The following is a 22,900-nucleotide window of genomic DNA, read 5'->3' as shown; positions in this document are numbered from 1 at the left end:
GAAGCCAAATCAGTTAAGACGCCACTTAAAGATAATGACCTCAATCTCATTTATAAGCCGCTTGATTGTTTTTCAGCGAAAACGTGCCGAATATTGCCAATTGTCACAATCGTCCCGCTTTGTCAGTGTTATATCAGTAAAACAGTGAGCACTGTGGTGAATCAGCGAAAATAAAAACTTTCCTTCTGTCCAAAGACCCCCCCCCCCCCCCCCCCTTCTATTCAGTTTTGTTTTTTTCGGTCAAATTTTTTGGCATGTTGTCCTGAAGAGTAAATGTTTCTAATCATTTTGAATGTGTTATTATTTACTGATTTTATTACATTTTATTTTTCAGTATCAAATGGTCAAAAATGTACCTTGAGTGTATTTTTACAGTTTGGATGTGACTTTTTTTTTTTTTTACTTCAGGCAAATTGATGCGCGTTGTCTTTTCTGTTACAAGAAAAACAATGTTAATAAAGTTATACTTTATTGTAAGTTGATCTATGTTACTTTGTTTCTTTAATAGAAAAAAAAGGACACAATGTTAGGCTGAGGCGTACTTATAATAGTAATATTATAGACAAATGATACTATTTACAGTGGCGGCAGAGAGTTGGGGGGGGCGCGAAACATTTACGTCTTCCTTGGGGGGGCGTTACAGAAAATAATTGAGAAGCACTGATTTATTGCAATGTTATTCACTCACTATTCAGATTTGTTTCAAGAGTACAGTTAGAGTTAGACTTCACTTCGATGGTTAACGCAGTTATTGCAATTGTGTTGTTTTTATTTACATTTCAAAAACCAGAAGCCATTCATTTATGAATGTGATTGCACTTTAGTTTACATATATAAATGTTCAGATATTAACATTTGAATGAGGCAAAATAACATGCTTTTTCTCTCAAATATATTGTTATAATCATTTTTTTCGGATGTACTGTAATTATTTTCTGTATAAAAATTAATTTGGAGTTCAAAAATTCATTTTTCAAACTTGAGTCTTGAAAAAGAGGGGGTCGTCTTATAATCAGGGCCGTCTTATATTCGGGCCAATACGGTACATTGGCACAACACCAGTGGGCGTACCATATTGAATGGATGACGACCTTGGCGAAAAGTATAGCCTAAGCAGCCTGATTTGGAATTCCCCTCAAGAATGATGGGAAACTAAAAACACTCATTTTGAACTTATTATTTAAATATTCTTGTAAGTTAATTTTATTGCTGACACTACGTTTCGTGGTCATCAACAGGTTGTGCGCTCCCTGCTCCAAAAAAACTCTGCCTATGGTTGCGCCCCTGATTAAAGGCTACCTGTCACTCTGGCTGTTGATCATGACATCAGTGTGTTCGCTGTGTGTATCATCCCCTACTCCTTCCTGCAGTGACAAACATTGAAATTACATAGGTGACAGAAGATTTAAAAAAAAGGATGATGCAAAAAGAGGCTTGATCGGCGATGCCTCACCTGGTCAGGCACTATTTGGGAATCCAAGAGACTTTGATGGATTGCATACTGTAAAAACTCCTCGTCATTAGTAGATGCAGGAGCAAGACGGCTGCCACCTCTGCGGTGGTAGTTGTCAGGTATTGCAAATACAGATGGAGACACCTGAAATGTTGGCGATTCTGGAACCACATAGTAAAACACATTCAAGGAAAAGACAGTTCAACCAGTTTAGTTGTTCAATTAGGCCTGTCGCGATAACAAATTTTAGTGTGCGATAATTTCATAAATTATTACGATATACGATATTATTGCACCCCCCCAATTTAATTTTTTTTTTTTACCTTGACACTGTGAGAATACAGTATATATTGATAGATCACATTAGGGCTGCAGCTATCGAATATTTTAGTAATCGAGTAATCGACTGAAAATTCTATCGATTAATCGAGTAATCGGATAAAACAAATATATTTTTAGGTGAAGAGCAATTATAAATGTACATGAGAAAACAAGACATTTCATCTAATCTTGAACCATTTTCAGTCAATCAATGTCTTTATTTTCGATGTATATTGTTGAAAACAGCCAACAATTGCATCTCAGATGTAACTAGAATTAAAAAAAAAAAGACTAATTCACTGCTTTCACTCAAAAAACTTTTGGATCTTATTAAAAAAAAATATATATATATATATCTTACCTAAAAATGCCGTTACGCTTGATAACACACATCACTTAAAAGTTTGGATTTTTTCCCACGTGTTTCAATTGAATTTCTCTTCGTGTCAAGCCATTTTTAAGTTCTAGTTAAGTTTGAAGTTAGTCTAAACTGTAAGTCCTGATAGGATTTTGAGTTTTTGCAGTGTTCAAAATAAATGTATGATACAGGCTGTATTGGAGCACATTAGGGACCAGTGCTACTTGGTGTTTTATCCAGCAATGACTACTGAGCTAAAATTGATAGTTAGCATGATTAAGTTTTTATTTTACACCCTCATCACTCCTCAATGCTATGTTATGTTAAAGCCTGTATGTAAGACACGTTAGCCACGCATTGACAGTGGTCATAATTAATTGAAACCTAGCCCTCCGTTACGTGAGCTAGTAGCGACAGTAACGTTAATCTTATTTATTAGCGCTTAGCGCTCTTTATTAGCGCTTAGCGCTCTACTGCTTTAAGATGGCGGCTGTTTACTAACGCTGCCCAGACGCGGCCGAGTCTGTCATTTGCATCTAGTTCAACATACATGTGATCTCTGAGACGCATCAGACGCTACCTGTACCAACGTAGCATCGTGCGGGCTAGTATTTAGCAACGTCGGCGTCGTTTGTGGCGGCTGTCGGCTGCAGTAAGTTTTTTTTTTTTTTTCCTTCTTCCTCTCCGCACGTGACAGCGCGTTGTCCCGCATTAAAAGTAGTCCGAGCAAAACGTGATGCTTAGAGCTGTCAAAATAAACGATTAATCGAGGTGAATAAAATTACTCGGATCAGTTTTTAAACTCGAGTTGCTCGAGTACTCGTTTCAGCTCTAGATCACATACACCCATTTAAACGCAATAAATGTTTACTCTTAAATTCAAAAATACTTTTTAAGAAATCACAACTAAAAACAATAGACCATGCCCCTTTTAAGTAAAAGACAACAATACTGCACCTAAGCACAGAATAAATAAAATGCGTTTTTTAAGAAAAAAATAGAATTCCGCTTAATAATTTAAGCATCCAGCCAAATGAAAACTTCCCCCCCTCATAGCTTCTGCTATGGCGTTCCATGTGTAATACAGTGGTACCTCTACATACAAAGTTAATTCGTTCCAGGAACTTGTTTGCAAGTCGAAATGGGTTTATGTCAAGCAGGATTTTCCCATAAAAATACATTAGAATTCCATTAATTCGTTCCACAGCCCAAAAACCCACACTACATCCTCAATAAATACTGCAAATAGCAATTACAAAGAGCAAAACAAATAAAATATGAATAAAAATCAGAATAATAATAATAATACAGTACCTGTAATAATGTAACGAATCGGGTTCTAATGTGGCGGACTTTTTTTGCTGCACCTGAACGCACCGCGAGGCTGACAGTGAGCAGGAGAGCGCTATTTACTTTCCGTTTCGATCCTGGCATCAACAGCAGTGAACTCTCGGCGAGTTGGTGGAATAAATGATTAGAAACCTGACAAAGCTGGCGATTTCTTTGGCAATGTTACCACAATAAGAACTGTCACCTTAACTTATTCTACGGCCCTATTGTCGACCCAGTTCAAGGATGCACACACCATGCTTATATTTTTGCTATCATTTACATATTCATTTCAATGGTAAGCGTCACCTTTTCTTTTTTTTCCTCCACCTGCACTAAACTAAAAATTAGCCTAAACAATCCGGCGGGCTCCGGCACGCCGGAGATGGTCTGCAGTCAATCCGGAGCACTGACGCGGCCAGTATACGTTGAACAATAGGATATAATGGGAACAAATTGGCTCCGGCGCTATTTTTTGCCAGACCCAGAACGAAAATGCATTTTTGCATAGTTGGTAACAAGGAAGCCGAACTTTTAACTGCACGTCAGCCGCACGCGCGCACGTCGCAGCGGAAAACTTACCGCCTTCATTTTTATTTACCGTGCGATAAATGGAATTATTGCATATTGCGACAGGCTTATGTTCAATTGAGTGCAGTCGTACCTTTTGTTTCTTCGTCCTCGCCTGAGGATGACGGTGTGGCTGCTGGTGTTATGTTGGCTTCATCTTCAGTACTGCATTTATTAACGTTACCAAAAGTAATCCTGGCATTCAGCACATGAAATAAAGGAATCTCTAAAAAACACAATAATTCGGTTTCACCGACCAACCCAAAAAAAGTTTCCCGACTCAAGACGCAACGGCAATCACCAATTTTGATAGGAAATCCAGGAGGGAATTTCAACGTGACAAAGTCTCGCAGCCGCGCAAAATGTGAACTGGTCCGAGCCATGAGGTCAATGATGGGGGTCACCTGCTCCACTAGGGACAGGGGGTGATCTTCGCTCATCCACAATGTACCTTTAAACCTGTGTGAGAAGGGAACATAGCTTCAATGCTAATCCCGTTGAAAACTGGGTTACAAAGTTTCTTTAAAGATCCGGTCTAACTTCTGTGTTCGAACGCTCAGCTCAATAGGTCGGCCGATATCTCTGTTTCCTAAATCGAAATTGGGATTAAAGTATTCCTCTGGAGTGATGGCAGTGGGATTTGTGGCAGTTGCATATTCAAGTGTGAGGTCCTGTAAGAGCAAGCAAGCATACATCTCAGATTCTTGTGTAAACTTCTAAATTCCGTCAGCAGAAGAAAAAAATGAGATGCAACTGCACAATGTGTTGAGATCAAATAAGAGCTGTTCTTACAGTGGTATAAAAAAGTATTTGAACCTTTTGGAATTTCTCACATTTCTGCATAAAATCACCATCACGTGATCTGATCTTTGTCAAAATCACACAGATGAAAAAACAGTTTCCGCTTTATCTAAAACCACCCCAAAATTTATAGGTTTTCGTATTTTATGAGGACAGCATGCAAACATGACAGAAGGGAGAAAATAAGTAAGTGAACCCTCTGCCTAAGGAGACTTAAAGAGCAATTGAAACCCATTTTTACCAAACATTTTAAGTCAGGTGTGTGCCCAATCACTGCTGATTGGTTTAAAGCTGCCCTGCTCACTATAAAACACACACCTAGTAAGAATTGTCTCGATGAGAAGGATTCCATGATGTGCATTATGGCTCGGTCAGAAGAGCTGTCTGAAGACCTGCGATCAAGGATTGTTGATTTGTATAAAGTTGGGAAAGGATACAAAAACCATCTCTAAAAGTCTGGATGTTCATCAATCGACAGTCAGAGAAGTTGTCTACAAATGGAGAGAGTTTGGCACTGTTGCTTCTCCCCAAAGGAGTGGCTGTCCACCAAAGATGACGCCAAGAGTTCAGCACAGAATACTCAGAAAGGTAAAAAAGAACCCTACAGTGTCTGCTAAAGACTTACAGAAATTACTGGCACAGTCCAATATCTATGTGCACCCATCAAATATATGTAAAACTATGGCCAAGAATGGTGTTCATGGGAGGCCTCCACAGAGGCAGCCACTGCTGTCTAAAAAAAAACATTGTTGCTCGTTTTATTTTCGCAAAAAGGAACTTGGACACACCACAGAAGTTTTGGCAAAATATTTTGTGGACTGATGAAACAAAAGTTGAATTGTTTGGGAGTAACACACAACGTCACGTGTGGAGGAAAAATGGAACAGCTCACCAACATCAACATCCCCACTGTGAAGCATGGTGCAGGGAGGAATCATGATATGGGGCTGTTTTGCTACCTCAGGGCCTGGACAACTTGCAATCATTAATGGAAGAATGAATTCTTAAGTTTATTAGGATGTTTTGCAGGAAAACCTGAAGCAGTCTGTCAGACAGTTGAAACTAAAAAGAGAATGGATGCTGCAACAAGACAATGATCCAAAACACAGAAGTAAATCGACTTCAGAATGGTTTCAGAAGAACAAAATACACCTTCTGGAGTGGCCAAGTCAAAGTCCAGACTTGAACCCCATTGAGATGCTGTGGCATGACCTCAAGACAGTGATTCATGCCAGACATCCCAGGAATCTGACTGAAGTACAGCAGTTTCGTAGAGGAGAATGGGCCAAGATTAGTCCTGATCAATGTGCCAGACTGATCTGCAGCTACAGGAAGCGTCTGGTTGAAGTTATTGCAGCCAAAAGGGGGGGCCACAAAATATTCACTTACTTATTTTTCCCCTTCTGTTGTTGTTAGCATACTATCTTCATTAAAATTTGAAAACCTACAAATGTTTGGGTGGTTTTAGTTAAAGCAGACACTGTTATATCATCTGTGTGATTTTGACAAAAGATCAGATCACGTTTGATGGTGATTTTATGCAGATATATGAGAAATTCCAAAAGGGTCAGATACTTTTTCATACCACTGTAAATTATTTCATTGCCAAGTTCTCCACCTTTTGTCACGGATGAATCATATTGAGGTGATGACGACTGCAGCAAATAGTCAATATGGCTGCTGACTCCCAAATTGGATATTTTGTCACTGCGGTAAAATGCAGACGGATATGATAGAATTCAAAGTGGGAAAAAAATGACGTTCCCATCAAAGTTTGATGCAAGTGTGCCCTGTATGAAGGCTTGAAATTCACATCGGAAAGATTTACAATTTGCCAGATTTCTTCTTGTTTTTTCACTGGTTGAGTTACCACATTAAAACATTTTGAATTAACTTGCCATGTTTTACATCATGCTCCCTAGATTAGAAAGTAACAATTTTACTCTTATATCTGATAAAGCTCTTGGATTTGATCTCTCTGGAGTGTGCCCATTGTGATTGTGCAGTGTAATGTATTCACTGTGTGTGATAGCCAAATGCTGGCATTACCCCTTGTGCGCTTATGTGCTGTTCAACTGTCCCAACCAGAGACTCCAAGATGTTTCTTTCACCTTTTAAGAGAAAGTTCACATTCACTATTCTCTACTTATGAAGCTTTATACAGACCCCACACCCACAATATACAGTATATACAGTCATGTGAAAAAATTAGGACACCCCATTAAATATTCAGTCCTTTATTAAGAAATGTTCACATATGATATGTATGATCTTGTTTTTCGAAAAGAAAGTGATTTAATTGCAGTAAACAACAAAATATAACATTGTTTTACTCATTCAACCAAATATATCAACAAAAATCCATATTCTAACTGAGGAAAAAGTTAGGAAACCCTACCACTTAAAAGTTAGTGCCTTTGGCTGAAATAACTTCAATGAGACGCTTTTTGTAGCCATCTACCAGTCTTTGACCTCGGTCTGAAGAACGTTTGCCCCACTCCTCAAGGCAGAATACTTTAAACTGTGAGATGTTTGAGGGGTTTCTTGCATTTACAGCCCGTTTCAAGTCACCCCACAGCATCTCAATGGGATTACGATCTGGGCTTAGACTCGGCCATTCCAGGACTGCATTTCTTCCTTTTCTGTCAGCCCTTGGTGGATTTCCTGGTATATTTTGGGTCATTGTCACATTGCAAGGTCCAGTATAACTTCCGCTTTAATTTTTTCACAGATGATCTCACATGTTCCCCAAGCATCCTCTGACACAAGATAGAATTCATGGTGGTTTCTATGATGATGAGCTGGCCAGGTCCTGCTGTAGGAAAGCACCCCCAAACCATGACACTTCAACCTTCATATTTTATAGTTGGTATTAGGTTCTTTTCTTGGAATCCTCCTGCATTGGGTTCATGCCAAACATGTCCTCTGTTCTGGTGTCCAAATAATTCAAGTTTAGATTGATCTGTCCAAAGAACATTATTGCAGAAGTCCTGGTCTTTGTCTACATTCACTCTGGCAAACTTCAGTCTGCCCTTCATGTTCTTCTTGAAGAGCAAAGGTTTCCTTCTTGCACACCTCACATGAAGGTTAAACTTGTGAGGTCTCACTCTGATTGTAGAGGCATGTACTTTCACATCAACAGTAGCAAGAGCCTGCTGAAGGTCCTGAGATGACATTTTAGGGTTTTTGGAGACTTCTTTTAGCATCTCGCGGTCTGCTCTTGGGGTGAACTTGCTTGGACAGCCAGACCTGGGCATGTTGGCAGTTGTTTTGAATGTCTTCATCTTGTAGCCTATTTTCCAGACAGCAGAATGGCTGATTTTATATTCTCTCGAGATCTTATGAAATCCCTAACCAGACTCATAAGCGTCTACAATCTTCCTTCTGAAGGCCTCAGACAGCTCCTTTGATCTCACCATGGTGTTTTCTCTCACTTCAACAGTCAAGGCAAGCCTCCTTCAAAACACTGGGTAATGGTGTTTTAATCATGTGTAATGATGTTCCAATCATGTGCACCTGATGTGGTACACGTGTGTGATTTTAGTCGTTTTAAGTGGGATAGAATGTGGGTGTGTCCTAATTTATTCCTTAACAGATATTGCATTTATTTAAAATTACATTTTACAGAAAGTTATAAAAAATATTTTACTCAGTTTTAATTGTTTAGTTCTATTACTTGAATCTCTTAAGAATGTTAAAATTGATATCAAATATTAAGGGTGTAACGGTACACAAAAATCTCGGTTCGGTGCGTACCTCGGTTTTGAGGTCACGGTTCGGTTCATTTTCGGTACAGTAAGAAAACAAAATGCAAAATATAAATGTGCTAGTTGTTTATTACACACCTTTGTGCTTTCAACAATAGGAACATTAGCCTATACAAAGCTAGAATTCTGCTCAAAAAGTAGCGGGTATTTAAAGATAATCCAACAACAATTTGCCTTTCAGACCCCACGTATTGGTCATTTTTCTTTCTCAAAGAAAGAAGAAAAAAGAAGTCCTGTGCTAAAGAGAAAAACAATCCCAATGACAAAGATTTTCACATGTATCTTACAAACGAAATGCCTCAATGAATCATTTTTTCCCCTTAGGAACGGTTTTCAAAAGCTTTATTGGTGGATTTTCTCAAGTTAAAGCGCCACACAGAAATTAATCAATTTAATTGTGTCAGCAGGATGTGTGTATTATTCTTATTATTCAATTACAGGTGTTTTAGCTCATTTTAATTTATTTTATTTAAATGGGCTATTATTTATTTTATTTATTATGTGTTTATATTTTACAAATGTGATGTAGTATTCATTTATATTGTATATTTTATGTTGTATAACTTTAATTCCTATGTCAATATTAGTTCCTACTTGTTGTGTTGTGGTAGGAAGGTTTTGTATTGAACAAGGGACTGTGTTGCCCCCTGATTGTCCGGACCCCTGGCTGGATAGACGTCCTCGCTGCTATCCCCGTCTCATCTGACTAGAGGGACCTCTTCTTGCTCCTTTACTCCACTGTATTTTTACGGACTATAACTTCGCTTGCTAATTCCCATTAGCAGTTCTGGGGTTCCTGTCTATCCGTCCTGGGAGTGGATCTCTCCTGACTGTGGTACTCCCCAAGGTTTCTCATTTTTCTCCCAATTGACTCTGGAGTTTTTGGAGTTTTTCCTTGCCGGCATGGAAGGTCTTAAAAGCTCCATCCCAACATTTTGAGAGAGCTCATATTCTACATATTTCTCTCTTAGGGTGTCCTAATTTTTTAACATGACTGTATCTAGGAGTGAAATTGATATATACCCATTTTTAAAGAAAACTTAAAAGATAACCTCGGTCAAATTTTCTTCTACGTACTTTTTATCCTGGCTTTTTCCTCGTCTGTTAGATGTTCAGTCCTTGTCCTGATAACCACATTCACATTGTTCACGCTGAAGACCTAAGAAAGTAATGTCAAACAACAGTAATAAACAGACATTAATGGTTTTGGAATCACACCCATTTAAGCTTTTTTCCTTGGTTATACAGTGGACAAATAAGTATTTAGTCAACCACCAATTGCGCAAGTTCTCCTACTTGAAAAGATTAGAGAGGCTTGTATTTGGCAACATGGGTAATCCTCAAACATGAGAGACAGAATGTGGAAAAAAAACAGAAAATCACATTGTTTGATTTTTAAATTATTTCCAAATTAGAGTATAAGTATTTGGTCACCTACAAACAAGCAAGATTTCTGGCTGTCAAAGAGGTCTAACTTCTTCTAACGAGGCTCCACTCGTTACCTGTATTAATGGCACCTGTTTTAACTCATTATCAGTATAAAAAGACACCTGTCCACAACCTCAGTCAGTCACACTCCAAATGCCACTATGGCCAAGACCAAAGAGCTGTCGAAGGACACCAGAGAAAAAAATTGTAGACCTGCACCAGGCTGGGAAGACTGAATCTGCAATAGGTAAAACGCTTGGTGTAAAGAAATCAACTGTGGAAGCGATAATTAGAAAATGGAAGACATACAAGACCACTGATAATCTCCCTCAATCTGGGGCTCCATCCAAGATCTCACCCCGTGGCGTCAAAATGATAACAAGAACGGCAAAAATCCCAGAATCACACGGGGGGACCTAGTGAATGACCTACAGAGAGCTGGGACCACAGTAACAAAGGCAACTATCAGTAACACAATGCGCCGCCAGGGACTCAAATCCTGCACTGCCAGACGTGTCCTCTTGCTGAAGCCAGTACACGTCCAGGCCTGTCTGCGGTTCGCTAGAGAGCATTTGGATGATCCAGAAGAGGACTGGGAGAATGTGTTATGGTCTGATGAAACCAAAATAGAACTTTTTGGTAGAAACACAGGTTCTTGTGTTTGGAGGAGAAAGAATACTGAATTGGATCCGAAGAACACCATACCCACTGTGAAGCATGGGAGTGGAAACATATGCTTTGGGGCTGTTTTTCTGCAAAGGGACCAGGACAACTGATCTGTGTAAAGGAAAGAATGAATGGGGCCATGTATCGAGAGATTTTGAGTGAAAATCTCCTTCCATCAGCAAGGGCATTGAAGATGAGACGTGGCTGAGTCTTTCAGCATGACAATGATCCCAAACACACAGCCAGGGCAACAAAGGAGTGGCTTCGTAAGAAGCATTTCAAGGTCCCGGAGTGGCCAAGCCAGTCTCCAGATCTCAACCCCATAGAAAATCTGTCTGTAGAGGAGATCTGCATTGAGGAATGGGCCAAAATACCACCAACAGTGTGTGAAAAGCTTGTGAAGAGTTACAGAAAATGTTTGGCCTCCGTTATTGCCAACAAAGTGTACATAACGAAGTATTGAGATGAACTTTTGGTATTGACCAATTACTTATTTTCCACCATGATTTGCAAATAAATTATTTAAAAATCAAACAATGTGATTTTCTGTTTTTTTTTCACATTCTGTCTCTCATGGTTGAGGTTTACCCATGTTGACAATTACAGGCCTCTCTAATATTTTCAAGTGGGAGAACTTGCACAATTAGTGGTTGACTAAATACTTATTTGCCCCACTGTATATAAGAATGTGTTTTTAAACCTTTGTTTCAAATCCGTTGACTATTTCAGTTTTATCTGTCCTCCAGCCCCAAATTCCAGACTTGTTCCTATCAAATGACAAAAACAAAAGTCAACTTTAAACAGAGAAGTGCCTTACGTACTGTAGTTTAATATTAAATGAGATACCAGCCCTGCACAAATATATTGTTTGAACAATGCCATCGCAATGTGTGCATGCGCAATAGTCACATCGCAGGACGTCGGCAAGCTTGGATTAAACTGCATTATATTAATTAGGGATGTCCCGATCCGATCACGTGATCAGAAATCGGGCCGATTGCACCATTTTACAAAGGATCGGTGTTTTTAATTAAAAAAAAAAGAAAAATCATGTTTTTCTGCTTCATACTCATACAGCGCCACCACCTCTCACCAGCTAGGCAATGCAACTCAGCTGTTTTTCTTGGAAACCAGTATAGCTGCCGTTTGGTAAGTAAAAGGGTTGTTCCGATTATGTTTTTTTGTTCCCGATCCGATCCCGATCGTTTTAGTTTGAGCATCTGCCGATCCCGATATTTCCCGATCCGATTGCTTTTTTTTGCTCCCGATTCAATTCCAATCATTCCCGATAATTTTCCCCGATCATATAAATTTTGGCAATGTATTAAGAAAAACATGAATAAAACTCGGACGAATATATACATTCAACATACAGTACATAAGTACTGTATTTGTTTATTATGACAATAAATCCTCAAGATGGCATTTACATTATTAACATTCTTTCTGTGAGAGGGATCCACGGATAGAAAGACTTGTAATTCTTATCGGACAAATGTGACTTTGTATATTGTGACTAAATTTTGCCATCTAGGGTATTTGTTGAGCTTTCAGTAAATGATACTGTAGCCATGTCCAACTGCATGATGGGAAGTGGAACCATGACTGTGCGTAGTGCTACCAATTGATATATCTTCTTTGCGTTGGGAAATAACATAAGGGGTTAAGAAAAAGATCAATTGCTACCTTTCTTCCCCACATTGCTTCCCATAATATTTTCTAATCGTAGGGAGAGGGATTGTAAGGCTTTAGCCAATTTAAAAAAAGGCTCCAAAGGCTTCCAAAATTCTCTCTACTCATTTTACGTTGCCTTTTAGTTCTGTGTATACGTAATATGGTGCCATTATAGATTCAACGCGACAATGCGTGAGTGGGTAGTGCAGCGCATGCGTAAACTGCGTTAAATATTTTAATGTTATTACTGCCGTTGACGCGATAAATTTTTACAGCCCCACTTTAAGCCAAAACTAAAGACTCTGGATGAGTGTAAGGCATTTTGTCTGTAACGTTGAATACATGGAGAAAACGATTTAATTAAAAACAAAAAAATACATACATACATATATATATATATATATATATATATATATATATATATATATATATATATATATATATATACATACATATATATTAAAAAAAGGCATGTCGTATATTTTTTTGCCGATTCCGATACTTTGAAAATGAAGTGATCGGACCCAATCGAGGACATCTCTAGTACTTAACGTTAACAATGATTTTCGTTTGTGCTGCTATCATTTTTGAGATATTAGCAATTCTTTTATAGGTCAATCTGAAGTCAACCAGCCCTCATTTTGATTAAAATGGCTAAAAACTGTGTCAATCATTTGTGCTATGTTTGTGCTGGAAAAAAATTTGTTTTTGCTGCTATCGTTTTTGAGATATTTAGATATTAATTTCGAGTAATGATGTCACGCAGCCCCCCATTTATTGCAAAATGGGCCCGAAATGGTGCCATTCGTTTATGCAACGTAAGTGCTGTAAAAATTTTCGTTTCTGCTGCTATCGTATTACTTAACAATTTTTTCCCGCTCAATGAACCTATCAGGGAAGTAAATTTAACGAAATCCCACCAAAATAGCAGAGTCCAAGCTCGAATTGCTAGAAAAAAATGAAGACACTTGCCTCTCAAAAGCAATGTCCCTGGTATCCAAGTAGGTGTTGACAATTGGAGTAGTCAATCTTTTGGCTACTTCCTGTTCAGCCGGTTGCATCGACTCTAGTGTGACATCTTCCATCTCCTGGGATATTAAAAAACGCTCTATGTCCACCACTTGATCATCGTGGTTCACCTCCATCAACTCTGCACAAGAATCTGCCAAGAAAATTGTTTAGTTATATTTCATATATCACAAAAAGTGTTTTTCTTTATTTATTCAAACACACCATCTCCTTTGAAAAGATAGCTCCGTCGCCCTCTGATCCAAGTCATGTTCTCGAAGCCTAAAAGAGTAGCATCCACGCGAAGGCTTGCTCCACTTTTCCAGATACGACACACATCACTTGGACAAACCCGGGACACCAGAGGGACTGTGAAGAAACAGCGTATAAGTAATAATAATACAAATTAAACTATAATGGGAAAAGATATACGCTATGAGTCATTTTAATACGCAAGTTAAATCATTTAGTTGGTCCAGGATGGCCACTTACAAAGAAAAACAAATACTAAAGGAGGATTATATTTGCAAACTTACTCCAGCTGGTGAATTCCCACTTCATTTCCATATAGAAGTCTGGAGACTGGGGATGAAATATATAAATAAAGCAACTAGTTTGTTTTGTAAATCAAATCAAATGTTGCTGAAAGCAACAGGAAAATTCAGTGTGTGTAAAGGTAAACCTCTCGGATCTTTGACAAAAGCTCAGGTACGCCTTCCAAAGCAGTGGATGCTTTTAAATAGTCTCTCCGTTGAAGAACTAATTGAACCATCTCTGGATCTCCTGTGCTGACGGCTTCCTGCAGCACTAAATAGACAGATTACTAGATAAAGAAAAATTAAAAACTTCGTCAAAACTGTACTGCATACAGAGATTTAACACAAACCTGTCCAATTATTGGCATTTTCTTTAGTAACTTGAGCTCCATGCCTGAGGAGGACTCTCACAGACTCCATGTGCCCGAGTGACACAGCCAGGTGCAGAGGTGTCCGACCTCTTGGATCCACAGTTTCAATGTCATTCTGTAAAAAAATCCAAACTAAACGTATTTCATGAAAAGCCACCAAGAGACCCAGGGCCTTTGGAAGCGAAACAGCCCCACAGCATCACTGACCCACCCCCATACTTCACAGTGGGTATGAGGTGCTTTTCAGCATGTGCATTTTTCGTGACACGCCAGACCCACTTAGAGTGTTTGTTGCCAAAAAGCTCAATCTTGGTCTCACACAAAAATACACACGGTCCCAGGCTTCAACTGGGACTGTGTGCTTTGGTCAGAGGCCTGGGAACCTTGTAAGGGTGCATGGCATCATGAATGCTTTGAAATACCACGACATTTTAAATCAAAATCTGTTGCCATCTGCCCGAAAGCTGAAGATGAGCCGTCACTGGGTCTTTCAGCAAGACAATGACCCTAAACATGTGGCCAAATCTACACAGAAATGGTTTACCAGACACAAAATCAAGCTCCTCCCATGGCCATCTCAGTCCCCACACCTTGTTTTGTTAGCAAAACGGAGTTGTACAAAGTATTAACACCAGGGATGCCAATAATTGTGACACACATTATTTGATGTCAAATAATTTTTTCTTTATGTGGGATTTTTTCCCCACTGAATGAATGCACTTGTATTGAAGGTTGGATTTTTCTCGTTTTTTCCATTAAGGTCCCATATTATTTGAATAAAAAAATAATTATTAGAAGCTAAATAACACCTCTTTTTCAAGGGTGCCAATAATTATGGAGGGCACTGTAGCTGTTTTTTATATTTTTTGGGGGGAGGGGGTGTTTGAACCATTTGTTAAGAGCATTGCAAAAAAAAAAAAAAATCAGCATTTTATAGCATTTAAGCTAGCAGACTTTTGCTATGTTAGTTAGCCAATTGGTCTATTGTTGTATTTAGATCTATTTATACTGCTTGAGGCACAGCTATTTTAATTTTTTAAGTTCCTTATCAGACTACTCGATTATTCAAACTAGTGCTGCTACGATTAACTCGAGTATTCGATTAGGAAAAAACATTGGAATTAAATGTTGCTGCTTCGAGTATTTGTTTATTTAAAGTGGCGTTGTAATGGTTTGTTTTGAAAGTGTTTGCATTTAGTTTTATTAATTTGGGTGGATACACAGCCCTCTAGTCTACCCCATTTAACATGGCTGAATCTATATGCTGAATCTATATGCTCCCTGTTAAGACCAACATAAGCTAAGTTTTTGTTTGAGCTAATGTTGCTATTTTTTTTCCCTAAACCTGTCCTGTTCAGCTGTTTGACAGAGAGAATGGAAGTTTAAGTGTCCGGTTGGTCTGAACAGTTTTAATGTTTCACATTGAGAGTGTAACATACTACCATTGTGAAAATGTTGTGCTTTTTTTTTTTTTTTTTTATGCCTTCGTTATTTTGTTCAGGTATTCAGGTTTCAGGTATATTTAGCCATTTTTGTGGCAATATGTGTCTGAACCATTTGTTAAGAGCATTGTAAATGCCGTATTGGCCCGAATATAAGACGGCCCTGATTATAAGACAACTCCCTCTTTTTCAAGACTCAAGTTTGAAAAAAAACTTATAACAATACATTTGAGAGAAAAAGCATGTTATTTTGCCTCATTCAAATATTAATATCTGAACATTTAAATATGTCAACTAAAGTGCAATCGCATTCGTAAATGAATGGCTTCTGGTTTTTGAAATGTAAATAAACCAATCTATTCTGATAAAACAACAAAATGGCAATAAATGCATTAACCATCAAAGTGAGGTGTAACTGTAGTCTTGAAACAAATATGAATAACGAAAAACATTGCAATAAAATAATGCAAACTGGTTAAACCTAGTAGCCGAGCTCTGTCATGACAGAGCATCGCTTCAATGATATCTGGCGCCATCTAGTGTCGTGAATGGGTATAACGTTATATAACGTAGACCGCGAATATAATACGACCCCCTTTTTTCAGTCTAATTTCAATGCAAAAAACATCGTCTTATATTCGGGCCAATACAGTAACTAGGGCTGTCAAACGATTAAAATTTTTAATCGAATTATTTACAGCTTAAAAATTAATTAATCGTAATTAATCGCAATTCAATCCATCTATAAATTATGCCATATTTTTCTGTAAATTATTGTTGGAATGGAAAGATAAGACACAAGACGGATATATACATTCAACATACGGTACATAAGTACTGTATTTGTTTATTATAAAAATAAATCAACAAGATGGCATGAACATTATTAACATTCTCTTAAAGCGATCCATGGATAGAAAGATAATAGATAAATGTTAGTACAAGTTATAGAAATTTTATATCAAAACCCCTCTTAATGTTTTCGTTTTATGAAAATTTGTAAAATTTTCAATCAAAAAATAAACTAGTAGCTCGCCATTGTTGATGTCAACAATTACACCATGCTCACTTATGGTACTAACCCATAAAATCAGTTGGACCCAAACGCCAGCAGAGGGCGCCAAACACAAAAAAACACGTAACAAGCGGACATTACACTGTACTGTCATTTTAGTCTGTTTGAGCGGGGCATGTGCGTTAATTGCGTCAAATATTTTAACGTGATTAATTTAAAAAATTAATTACCGCCCGTTAACGCTAAAATTTTAACAGCCCTAGGTAAAACGTTAGCATTTTATGACAATTAAGCTAACGGACTTTTGCCATGTAAGTTAGCCAACTGCTCTTTTGTTGTACATAGATCCTCATTTTTTTTATACCGTTTAAGGCTAAGCTCGGGTATTTTAATTTTTTATGTTCCTTATTCGATTACTCGATTATTCGAACTAAATAGTTCGATTAATCTGCTACTAAAGTAATCAATAGCTGCAGCCCTAGTCAGCATCAATCAAAACTAAGCGATATTACATGGATTAAGACAGGAAAAAGGAAGACAAACTAAAAGGCAGGTGTGTCCTAAAATGTGACCAGGAGTGTATACTGTATATCTTTGATTTTTTTGTACCTGAGTAATCTAAAGTATAAACTGGAAAAATATGCAAACCACGGAACATATAGGGGTAGTCGTTAATACATCAAAGTGAAAGATGTGGTTCAATGTACTAGTCAAGAGGGGGTCGTTTTTCTTCCTCTAGCGAATCTTAGCTTTGTTGAGCTAACAATCATTAGTATCTTCCATTTGAGGTTAGACAGCTACTTTACTAACCTGTAGCAGTGTAATTTGCTGCTCCAGCTTCCTGTAATTATTCTCCCAGACTGCGGAGTGCAGTGGGAACTCCGTTCGGATGTCTTCGCTAACATTAGCTGTAGACATATTCGCCGTGTGTGGAGCCCTACAGCAAGGTTAGCAAGCTTCTAGACACGACCACGGCGATAGCTATGCCTTCTACCAGACAAATTCTAAAGTTATTATCTGTCATGACTTTGACATTTTCCGAAAAATAAATCAGAACAGAAGTCGTCTCACCAGGCTCATGCCAAAACCTTCCCCAAAACAAAAGTTTGAACAAACAAGGAAGTGGCAGGAAGAGTCCATATCAATCACAGGGGTAGCCTACCGAGAAGTAAAGTTTTATCACACAAAAATGTAGAATATTAATAAGTGTAAGAATACATCCAAGAGTTTAAAACTGCTTTATATTCATGAAGAAGTACTGGAAATGCGCTTTAAATAAAATTGTTTGAATATTTTGCCAATAAAAAGAAGTCGACTCGTCCGTTCTAGAGTGGGCGCGTCCATTCAACGTAATAGCTGGGGTGTCAAAATATTTTACTGTGGTATGTACCAATAACATTTTTGTTCTTAGCGTTATATTAAAATGAATGCGCATAATAAACATAATTAATGTATTATTCTTGAGTACATGCTCATAATATGAAAAATTAAATGGGGAAAACAGCGCGGGCCAATGACGCTTACAGATAGGATCGCATGTTGCATTTAGTGGGATGAGAAAACATAGGATATTTCACATCTTAACGTACTGTCACCGCAATGACGCCATTTAATTAATAAACGCGTCTGTCACCACGTGCCATAATTTAGTTAGGATTGTTGGCCATTTTAAGAGCAAAATGCAAAAACAGCACTGACACACGAATGCCTCTCAAATCTGACCTTGGTGAGTAATGATGCTAATATATCATCATCATAATATATATATCATCATGAGATTGATAAAATGGAGTGTTGTCAGTAAAAACGCGTTACTATTATCTGATTATTTTTTCAGTAACGAGTAATCTAACGCATTCATTTTTCTGAACCAGTAATCTGATTAAAGTTAGTTTCCTTAGTGCAGGGGTGTCCAAACTTTTTGCAAAGGGGGTCAGAATCGGTGTGGTAAAAATGTGGGGGGCCGACCTTGGCTGACATCCTTTACGTAGAACAATATATTTATGCAAATTTTAGCAAGCCATTCTGTGTGTCACATTTGCTTTATTTTTTTTTTTTATAAATAATTTCCACAAAATCTTGCAACTAGCCTTTGTGGCGTTCTCTTTCATCTCTTGGGCTCTTGCGAAATACTGCTGCTGTAAAATTAAACTAGCTTTAAGTTGCTTCAATTTCTCGCTACGTATCTTCCCTGTAATCTTGTCGTACATGTCAGCTTGTCTTGTTTAGTAATATCGCCTCACATCGAACTCTTTAAAAACAGTGACTGTCTCTTTGCAAATGAGGCAGACAGTTTTTGCGTATTTTAGTGAAGAAATAGTCCAATGTCCACCTATCCTTGAAGCGTCGGCCGTCACAGTCAACTTTCTTTTTTTTTTGTTGACTGTCGCCATTTTAGAAAATTGGGAGTAAAGGGTCACGCGGGGTAATGTTGCTTAGAGTGCTGCTGCCTTTTAGTGGGTAAATGAGGAGCAGCATTTAGTGTGTAAGCTACTTCTTATGCTGGTAGCAGTACTGCTGACCAATTTATTAGGTCTGTGTGCGGGCCAGACATTATTGGTTTTATGACACAGGCTGTGGGCCGGATGAAATTTGACCATGGGCCGCATTTAGCCCCCGGGCCGCACTTTGGACATGTCTGCCTTAGTGTCTGTACGTTACTGTTTCATTATTGCCGCATAATGTATGTAGAATGAAGAATATTGTAGTCACGTAGGAAAAGCATTTTGAATAGAAAAATGCTCGAAACATCCCCGGTACGTGTTTCCGTGGTAACCGCTCTAACTACTTCCTGTTTTGGGGTACTTCCGGGTTGTGCCCCATCGGCAATTTATATGTGTGTTGTTGATTATTATGCGGTCAATTTGCATTGTTTTACATTGGCACTGATATGCTGTTAACCCTAACCCGAAGTTCAGAATTTTTGAGATTAGTCTTAATCTTCGAGTTAGCGTAGGTTTAATTAGTTGGTGGAGTTGATTTCAACAAATTCCATGCAGTTTGTTAGTTATTTGTTAGTTTCAGGGCTTCAGAGTGGCTAAGCTAGCGCGAGTCAATGGTGGTTGAAATCAACTCCATCGACTAATGGCGTACCGCAGGCAACACGTCACTTCAGCTCATTAATATTCATGACGTTAGCTACTGTCAATAGGAAATGAATGGAAATCGTGTACGAAGCAGATGTTCTCAAAGCTAAACCTACCAGTTCTCTCTGAAAATGATGTCCCTGGTGCCAAATTCACTTGCAAAGATGTGGAAGTACATAAAAATGTTCAGTTAAAGAGATGGCTTGAGTGTAGAGGGCTGAAAAAGACGAAAAAAACGAGCCGACCTTAGCATAGCCGGCTATTTTTATCAACACCTTTTTCTTACGCGACTGACAATGACATTCTCCTGTTTCAACAAGCTATCCTTTACCACCAGCCCTGTCTTTCCTATATATTATATCCTCTGGTTTTCCTACGTTTCTGACAGTTCTTGGGGGTAATTTATATTTTGTGTAGCGATTGCAAATGCTTCTCAGTGACAGCCAACGAACACTTTAAATTTTTTCATTGATAACAAATCTTGAATCTATAATTTATTTACACTTCCCCCTTACTAAAGTTGTTTTTTTTTACAACAGAAAAGGTAACAGTGGCAGTCAGATACCATTTTAATTCTTTTCAGGTCATTTATTGTCAGACAGAAGCAGCATGGCACAGCGTCACGCATACGAAAAGTTAAAAATATCAATGTCTTACCTCTTTGTCCCCATGCCAACCCAACAAAATGTTTACTGCATATGAAATGTGAATGGATTTACCGAGCTGGTGTTAAAAGTCCGCGCAAGTTAATTCGTTCTTCACATTTTTTCCTCCCGAGTTTTTGGTTTCGGGAAACGTATGAAGAAACAGCCTACATATATCGTAATGTCTAGAGTCGTTTCTACAAGTTCCAAAAAAGCAATGTGTGAATGGCATGTTCGTTTTTGAAAGATTACCGGAGAAAAGTAGCAGAGATAATATTGTTTCTATGCGAGGGCGGGTCTATAATGTCCCACTTCTGCTTTACTTCCGCTTTTTGATGCAACGTCATGGTCTAAAAATAGCATGCGTGCGGTACGCCATTAAACCTTTGCTAACTCGAAGTTTAATCCTTATGTCAAAAATTCTGATCCCCTGCTTTAAATTCAATTCTCGGTAAGTCAATTCCATGCGATGACATTTTTCTGTTGTCATTCTTAAAGTGAGAAAAATTGGTAAAAAGTAACTGATAAATTACTTGTAAAGTAACTTAGTTACTTTGATAATGAAGTAATCAGTAAAGTAACTAGATTACTTTTTTTTAGGCGTAATCAGGGGTGAAAGTGGGCCAGAACGGTCAGGAACGCAGTTCCGGGATAAGATTCAGGGCCAGAACGCAGTTCCAGTATAAGATTCAGGCCCGGAATGCTGTTCCGATATAAGATTCAGGGCTGGAATGCTGCTCCAGTACCACAGTGTTTTGATTCCGAAAATATGACAACAACTGTTAAAACGCTATGTAAAAAAAATAAAAAAATGCTAAGTTGCCACACATGCATTTCAGCTCCAAGAAGAAAACAATCTACCAACATCAGATTTACAAACACAAGTGTTAACAACAAGCGTAATAAAGTGCTTGTGTTGCGTAATCCGTTTCCACCAATAGTTAATATTAATTTTATTCCACGGACGGCATGGAGGTTTCCCCAGCTGCTTGCAGTTATCTGAGTCTGACGATGATGAGTCACCTCAATGTGCGAATGCACGCAGCAAAGCAAAACGCTTGGACTCATTTATCTGTTCAATTAGCTGACAAACTGACATGTGATCAACAGAGATGGTTAGCTCTGATTGGTTCAAATGTGCATGTTTTCTGGAACAGCAAAAAAAAAAAAAGCTTGTTGAATTGATGCAACAAAAAAAAAGGGCAAAGCAACATAAAATGGATCAAATCTGTCAGAGCAACGAAAGAGTTGAGGAGGCTTATTTATCATATTTAGTTTTATTTGCTCTGATAGGGAAGTTCAGAATATCTTAGCTGTCAATGTGCACTTTGGACTTATATTGTTAATTTATTTTAGGCTACTTATTCATTTCCTTATGATTTAAAAAAGTCAATGTTTGCGCAAGCTTCAAAATACAGTGTATCACAAAAGTGAGTACACCCCTCGCATGTCTACAGATATTTAGGTATATCTTTTCATGGGACAACACTGACAAAATGACACTTGCCACGTTTACATGGAGCCAAATATTCCAATTACAATCGGAATATTTGTTCAAACCGAATAAATGTGTTCCATATAAACACCTCAATCGGAATGAACAGGCCCAAACCGAATGGAATTTCATTCCGATTCACAGGGGCGGAATATTCCTTTTCCCAAACCGATTAGAAGTAAAATTATATCATGTAAACAGGGAAGCGGAATGGTGTCTGGTTGCGTTCTTTCTGCGCATGCTCCGTACTGACGTGGTGACGTCACTTGGTGACGTAAGTAACGTCACTTGCAACATGGCTTCCAAGCACACGCACAGCGCACCCACACAACTTTTTAAATGAACGGCGTATCATTCTGAAGTTTTGTTTCCACTCGAAAAGTTAAAACAGCAGCTGATCTGACGATCGATCTCCATGTTTTGCAACGTGACGCTTTGTTTGGATTAATCTGCGCATGTCAGACGGCAGTTGTCAAACGGCCTTTCGGAATAAAGGCAGTCACATGTAAACGCTGGATCGGAATAGATGAAGTGACATGTAAACAGCTGATGTGAAATTTCCATTCGGAATGATTTGAATCGGTATGAATAAAAGTCAGCATGTAAACGTGGCTAATGTGACACAGTGAAAAGTAGTCTGTGTGCAGCTTATATAATAGTTAATTTATTTTCCCCTCAAAATAACTCAAAATATAGCCATTGATATCTAAACCCCCTAGCAACAAAAATGAGTACACCCCTTTGAAAAAAAGTACATCCCTAAATGTCCAAATTGAGTACTGCTTGTCATTTTCCCTCCAAAATGTCATGTGACTCGTTACAGGAGTGCCGTCAGCATTGCTGCAGAGATTGAAGAGATGGGGGGGGGGGGGGGGGGGGTCAGCCTTTTAGTGTTCAGACCATACGCCACACTCTACATCAAATTGGTATGCATGG

At 38.4% G+C, this 22,900-nt stretch overlaps 1 protein-coding gene across 1 annotated transcript in view; it reads right to left on the bottom strand.

The window, feature by feature from the left end:
* The window catches only part of ankrd13a (ankyrin repeat domain 13A), a 28,715-nt gene extending 10,878 nt beyond the window's left edge, over positions 1-17,837 (bottom strand). Inside the window, exons 1-14 of the mRNA XM_057832358.1 lie at positions 17,550-17,837; positions 14,262-14,397; positions 14,058-14,182; positions 13,912-13,957; positions 13,601-13,744; positions 13,340-13,529; positions 11,394-11,460; positions 9,677-9,758; positions 6,882-6,943; positions 4,572-4,702; positions 4,333-4,490; positions 4,126-4,257; positions 1,454-1,614; positions 1,300-1,364 (exon numbers count right to left, since the gene is read on the bottom strand). Of these exons, the coding sequence (XP_057688341.1) occupies positions 1,300-1,364; positions 1,454-1,614; positions 4,126-4,257; positions 4,333-4,490; positions 4,572-4,702; positions 6,882-6,943; positions 9,677-9,758; positions 11,394-11,460; positions 13,340-13,529; positions 13,601-13,744; positions 13,912-13,957; positions 14,058-14,182; positions 14,262-14,397; positions 17,550-17,657 (1,607 nt within the window). The 5' untranslated portion in view covers positions 17,658-17,837. The remainder of the gene's footprint in view (positions 1-1,299; positions 1,365-1,453; positions 1,615-4,125; positions 4,258-4,332; positions 4,491-4,571; positions 4,703-6,881; positions 6,944-9,676; positions 9,759-11,393; positions 11,461-13,339; positions 13,530-13,600; positions 13,745-13,911; positions 13,958-14,057; positions 14,183-14,261; positions 14,398-17,549) is intronic.
* Positions 17,838-22,900: the final 5,063 nt, after the last annotated feature.

This window comes from Corythoichthys intestinalis, chromosome 3, assembly GCF_030265065.1.
Source record: "Corythoichthys intestinalis isolate RoL2023-P3 chromosome 3, ASM3026506v1, whole genome shotgun sequence".
NCBI lineage: Eukaryota > Metazoa > Chordata > Actinopteri > Syngnathiformes > Syngnathidae > Corythoichthys > Corythoichthys intestinalis.
This window is presented reverse-complemented; position numbering and strand designations above follow the sequence as displayed.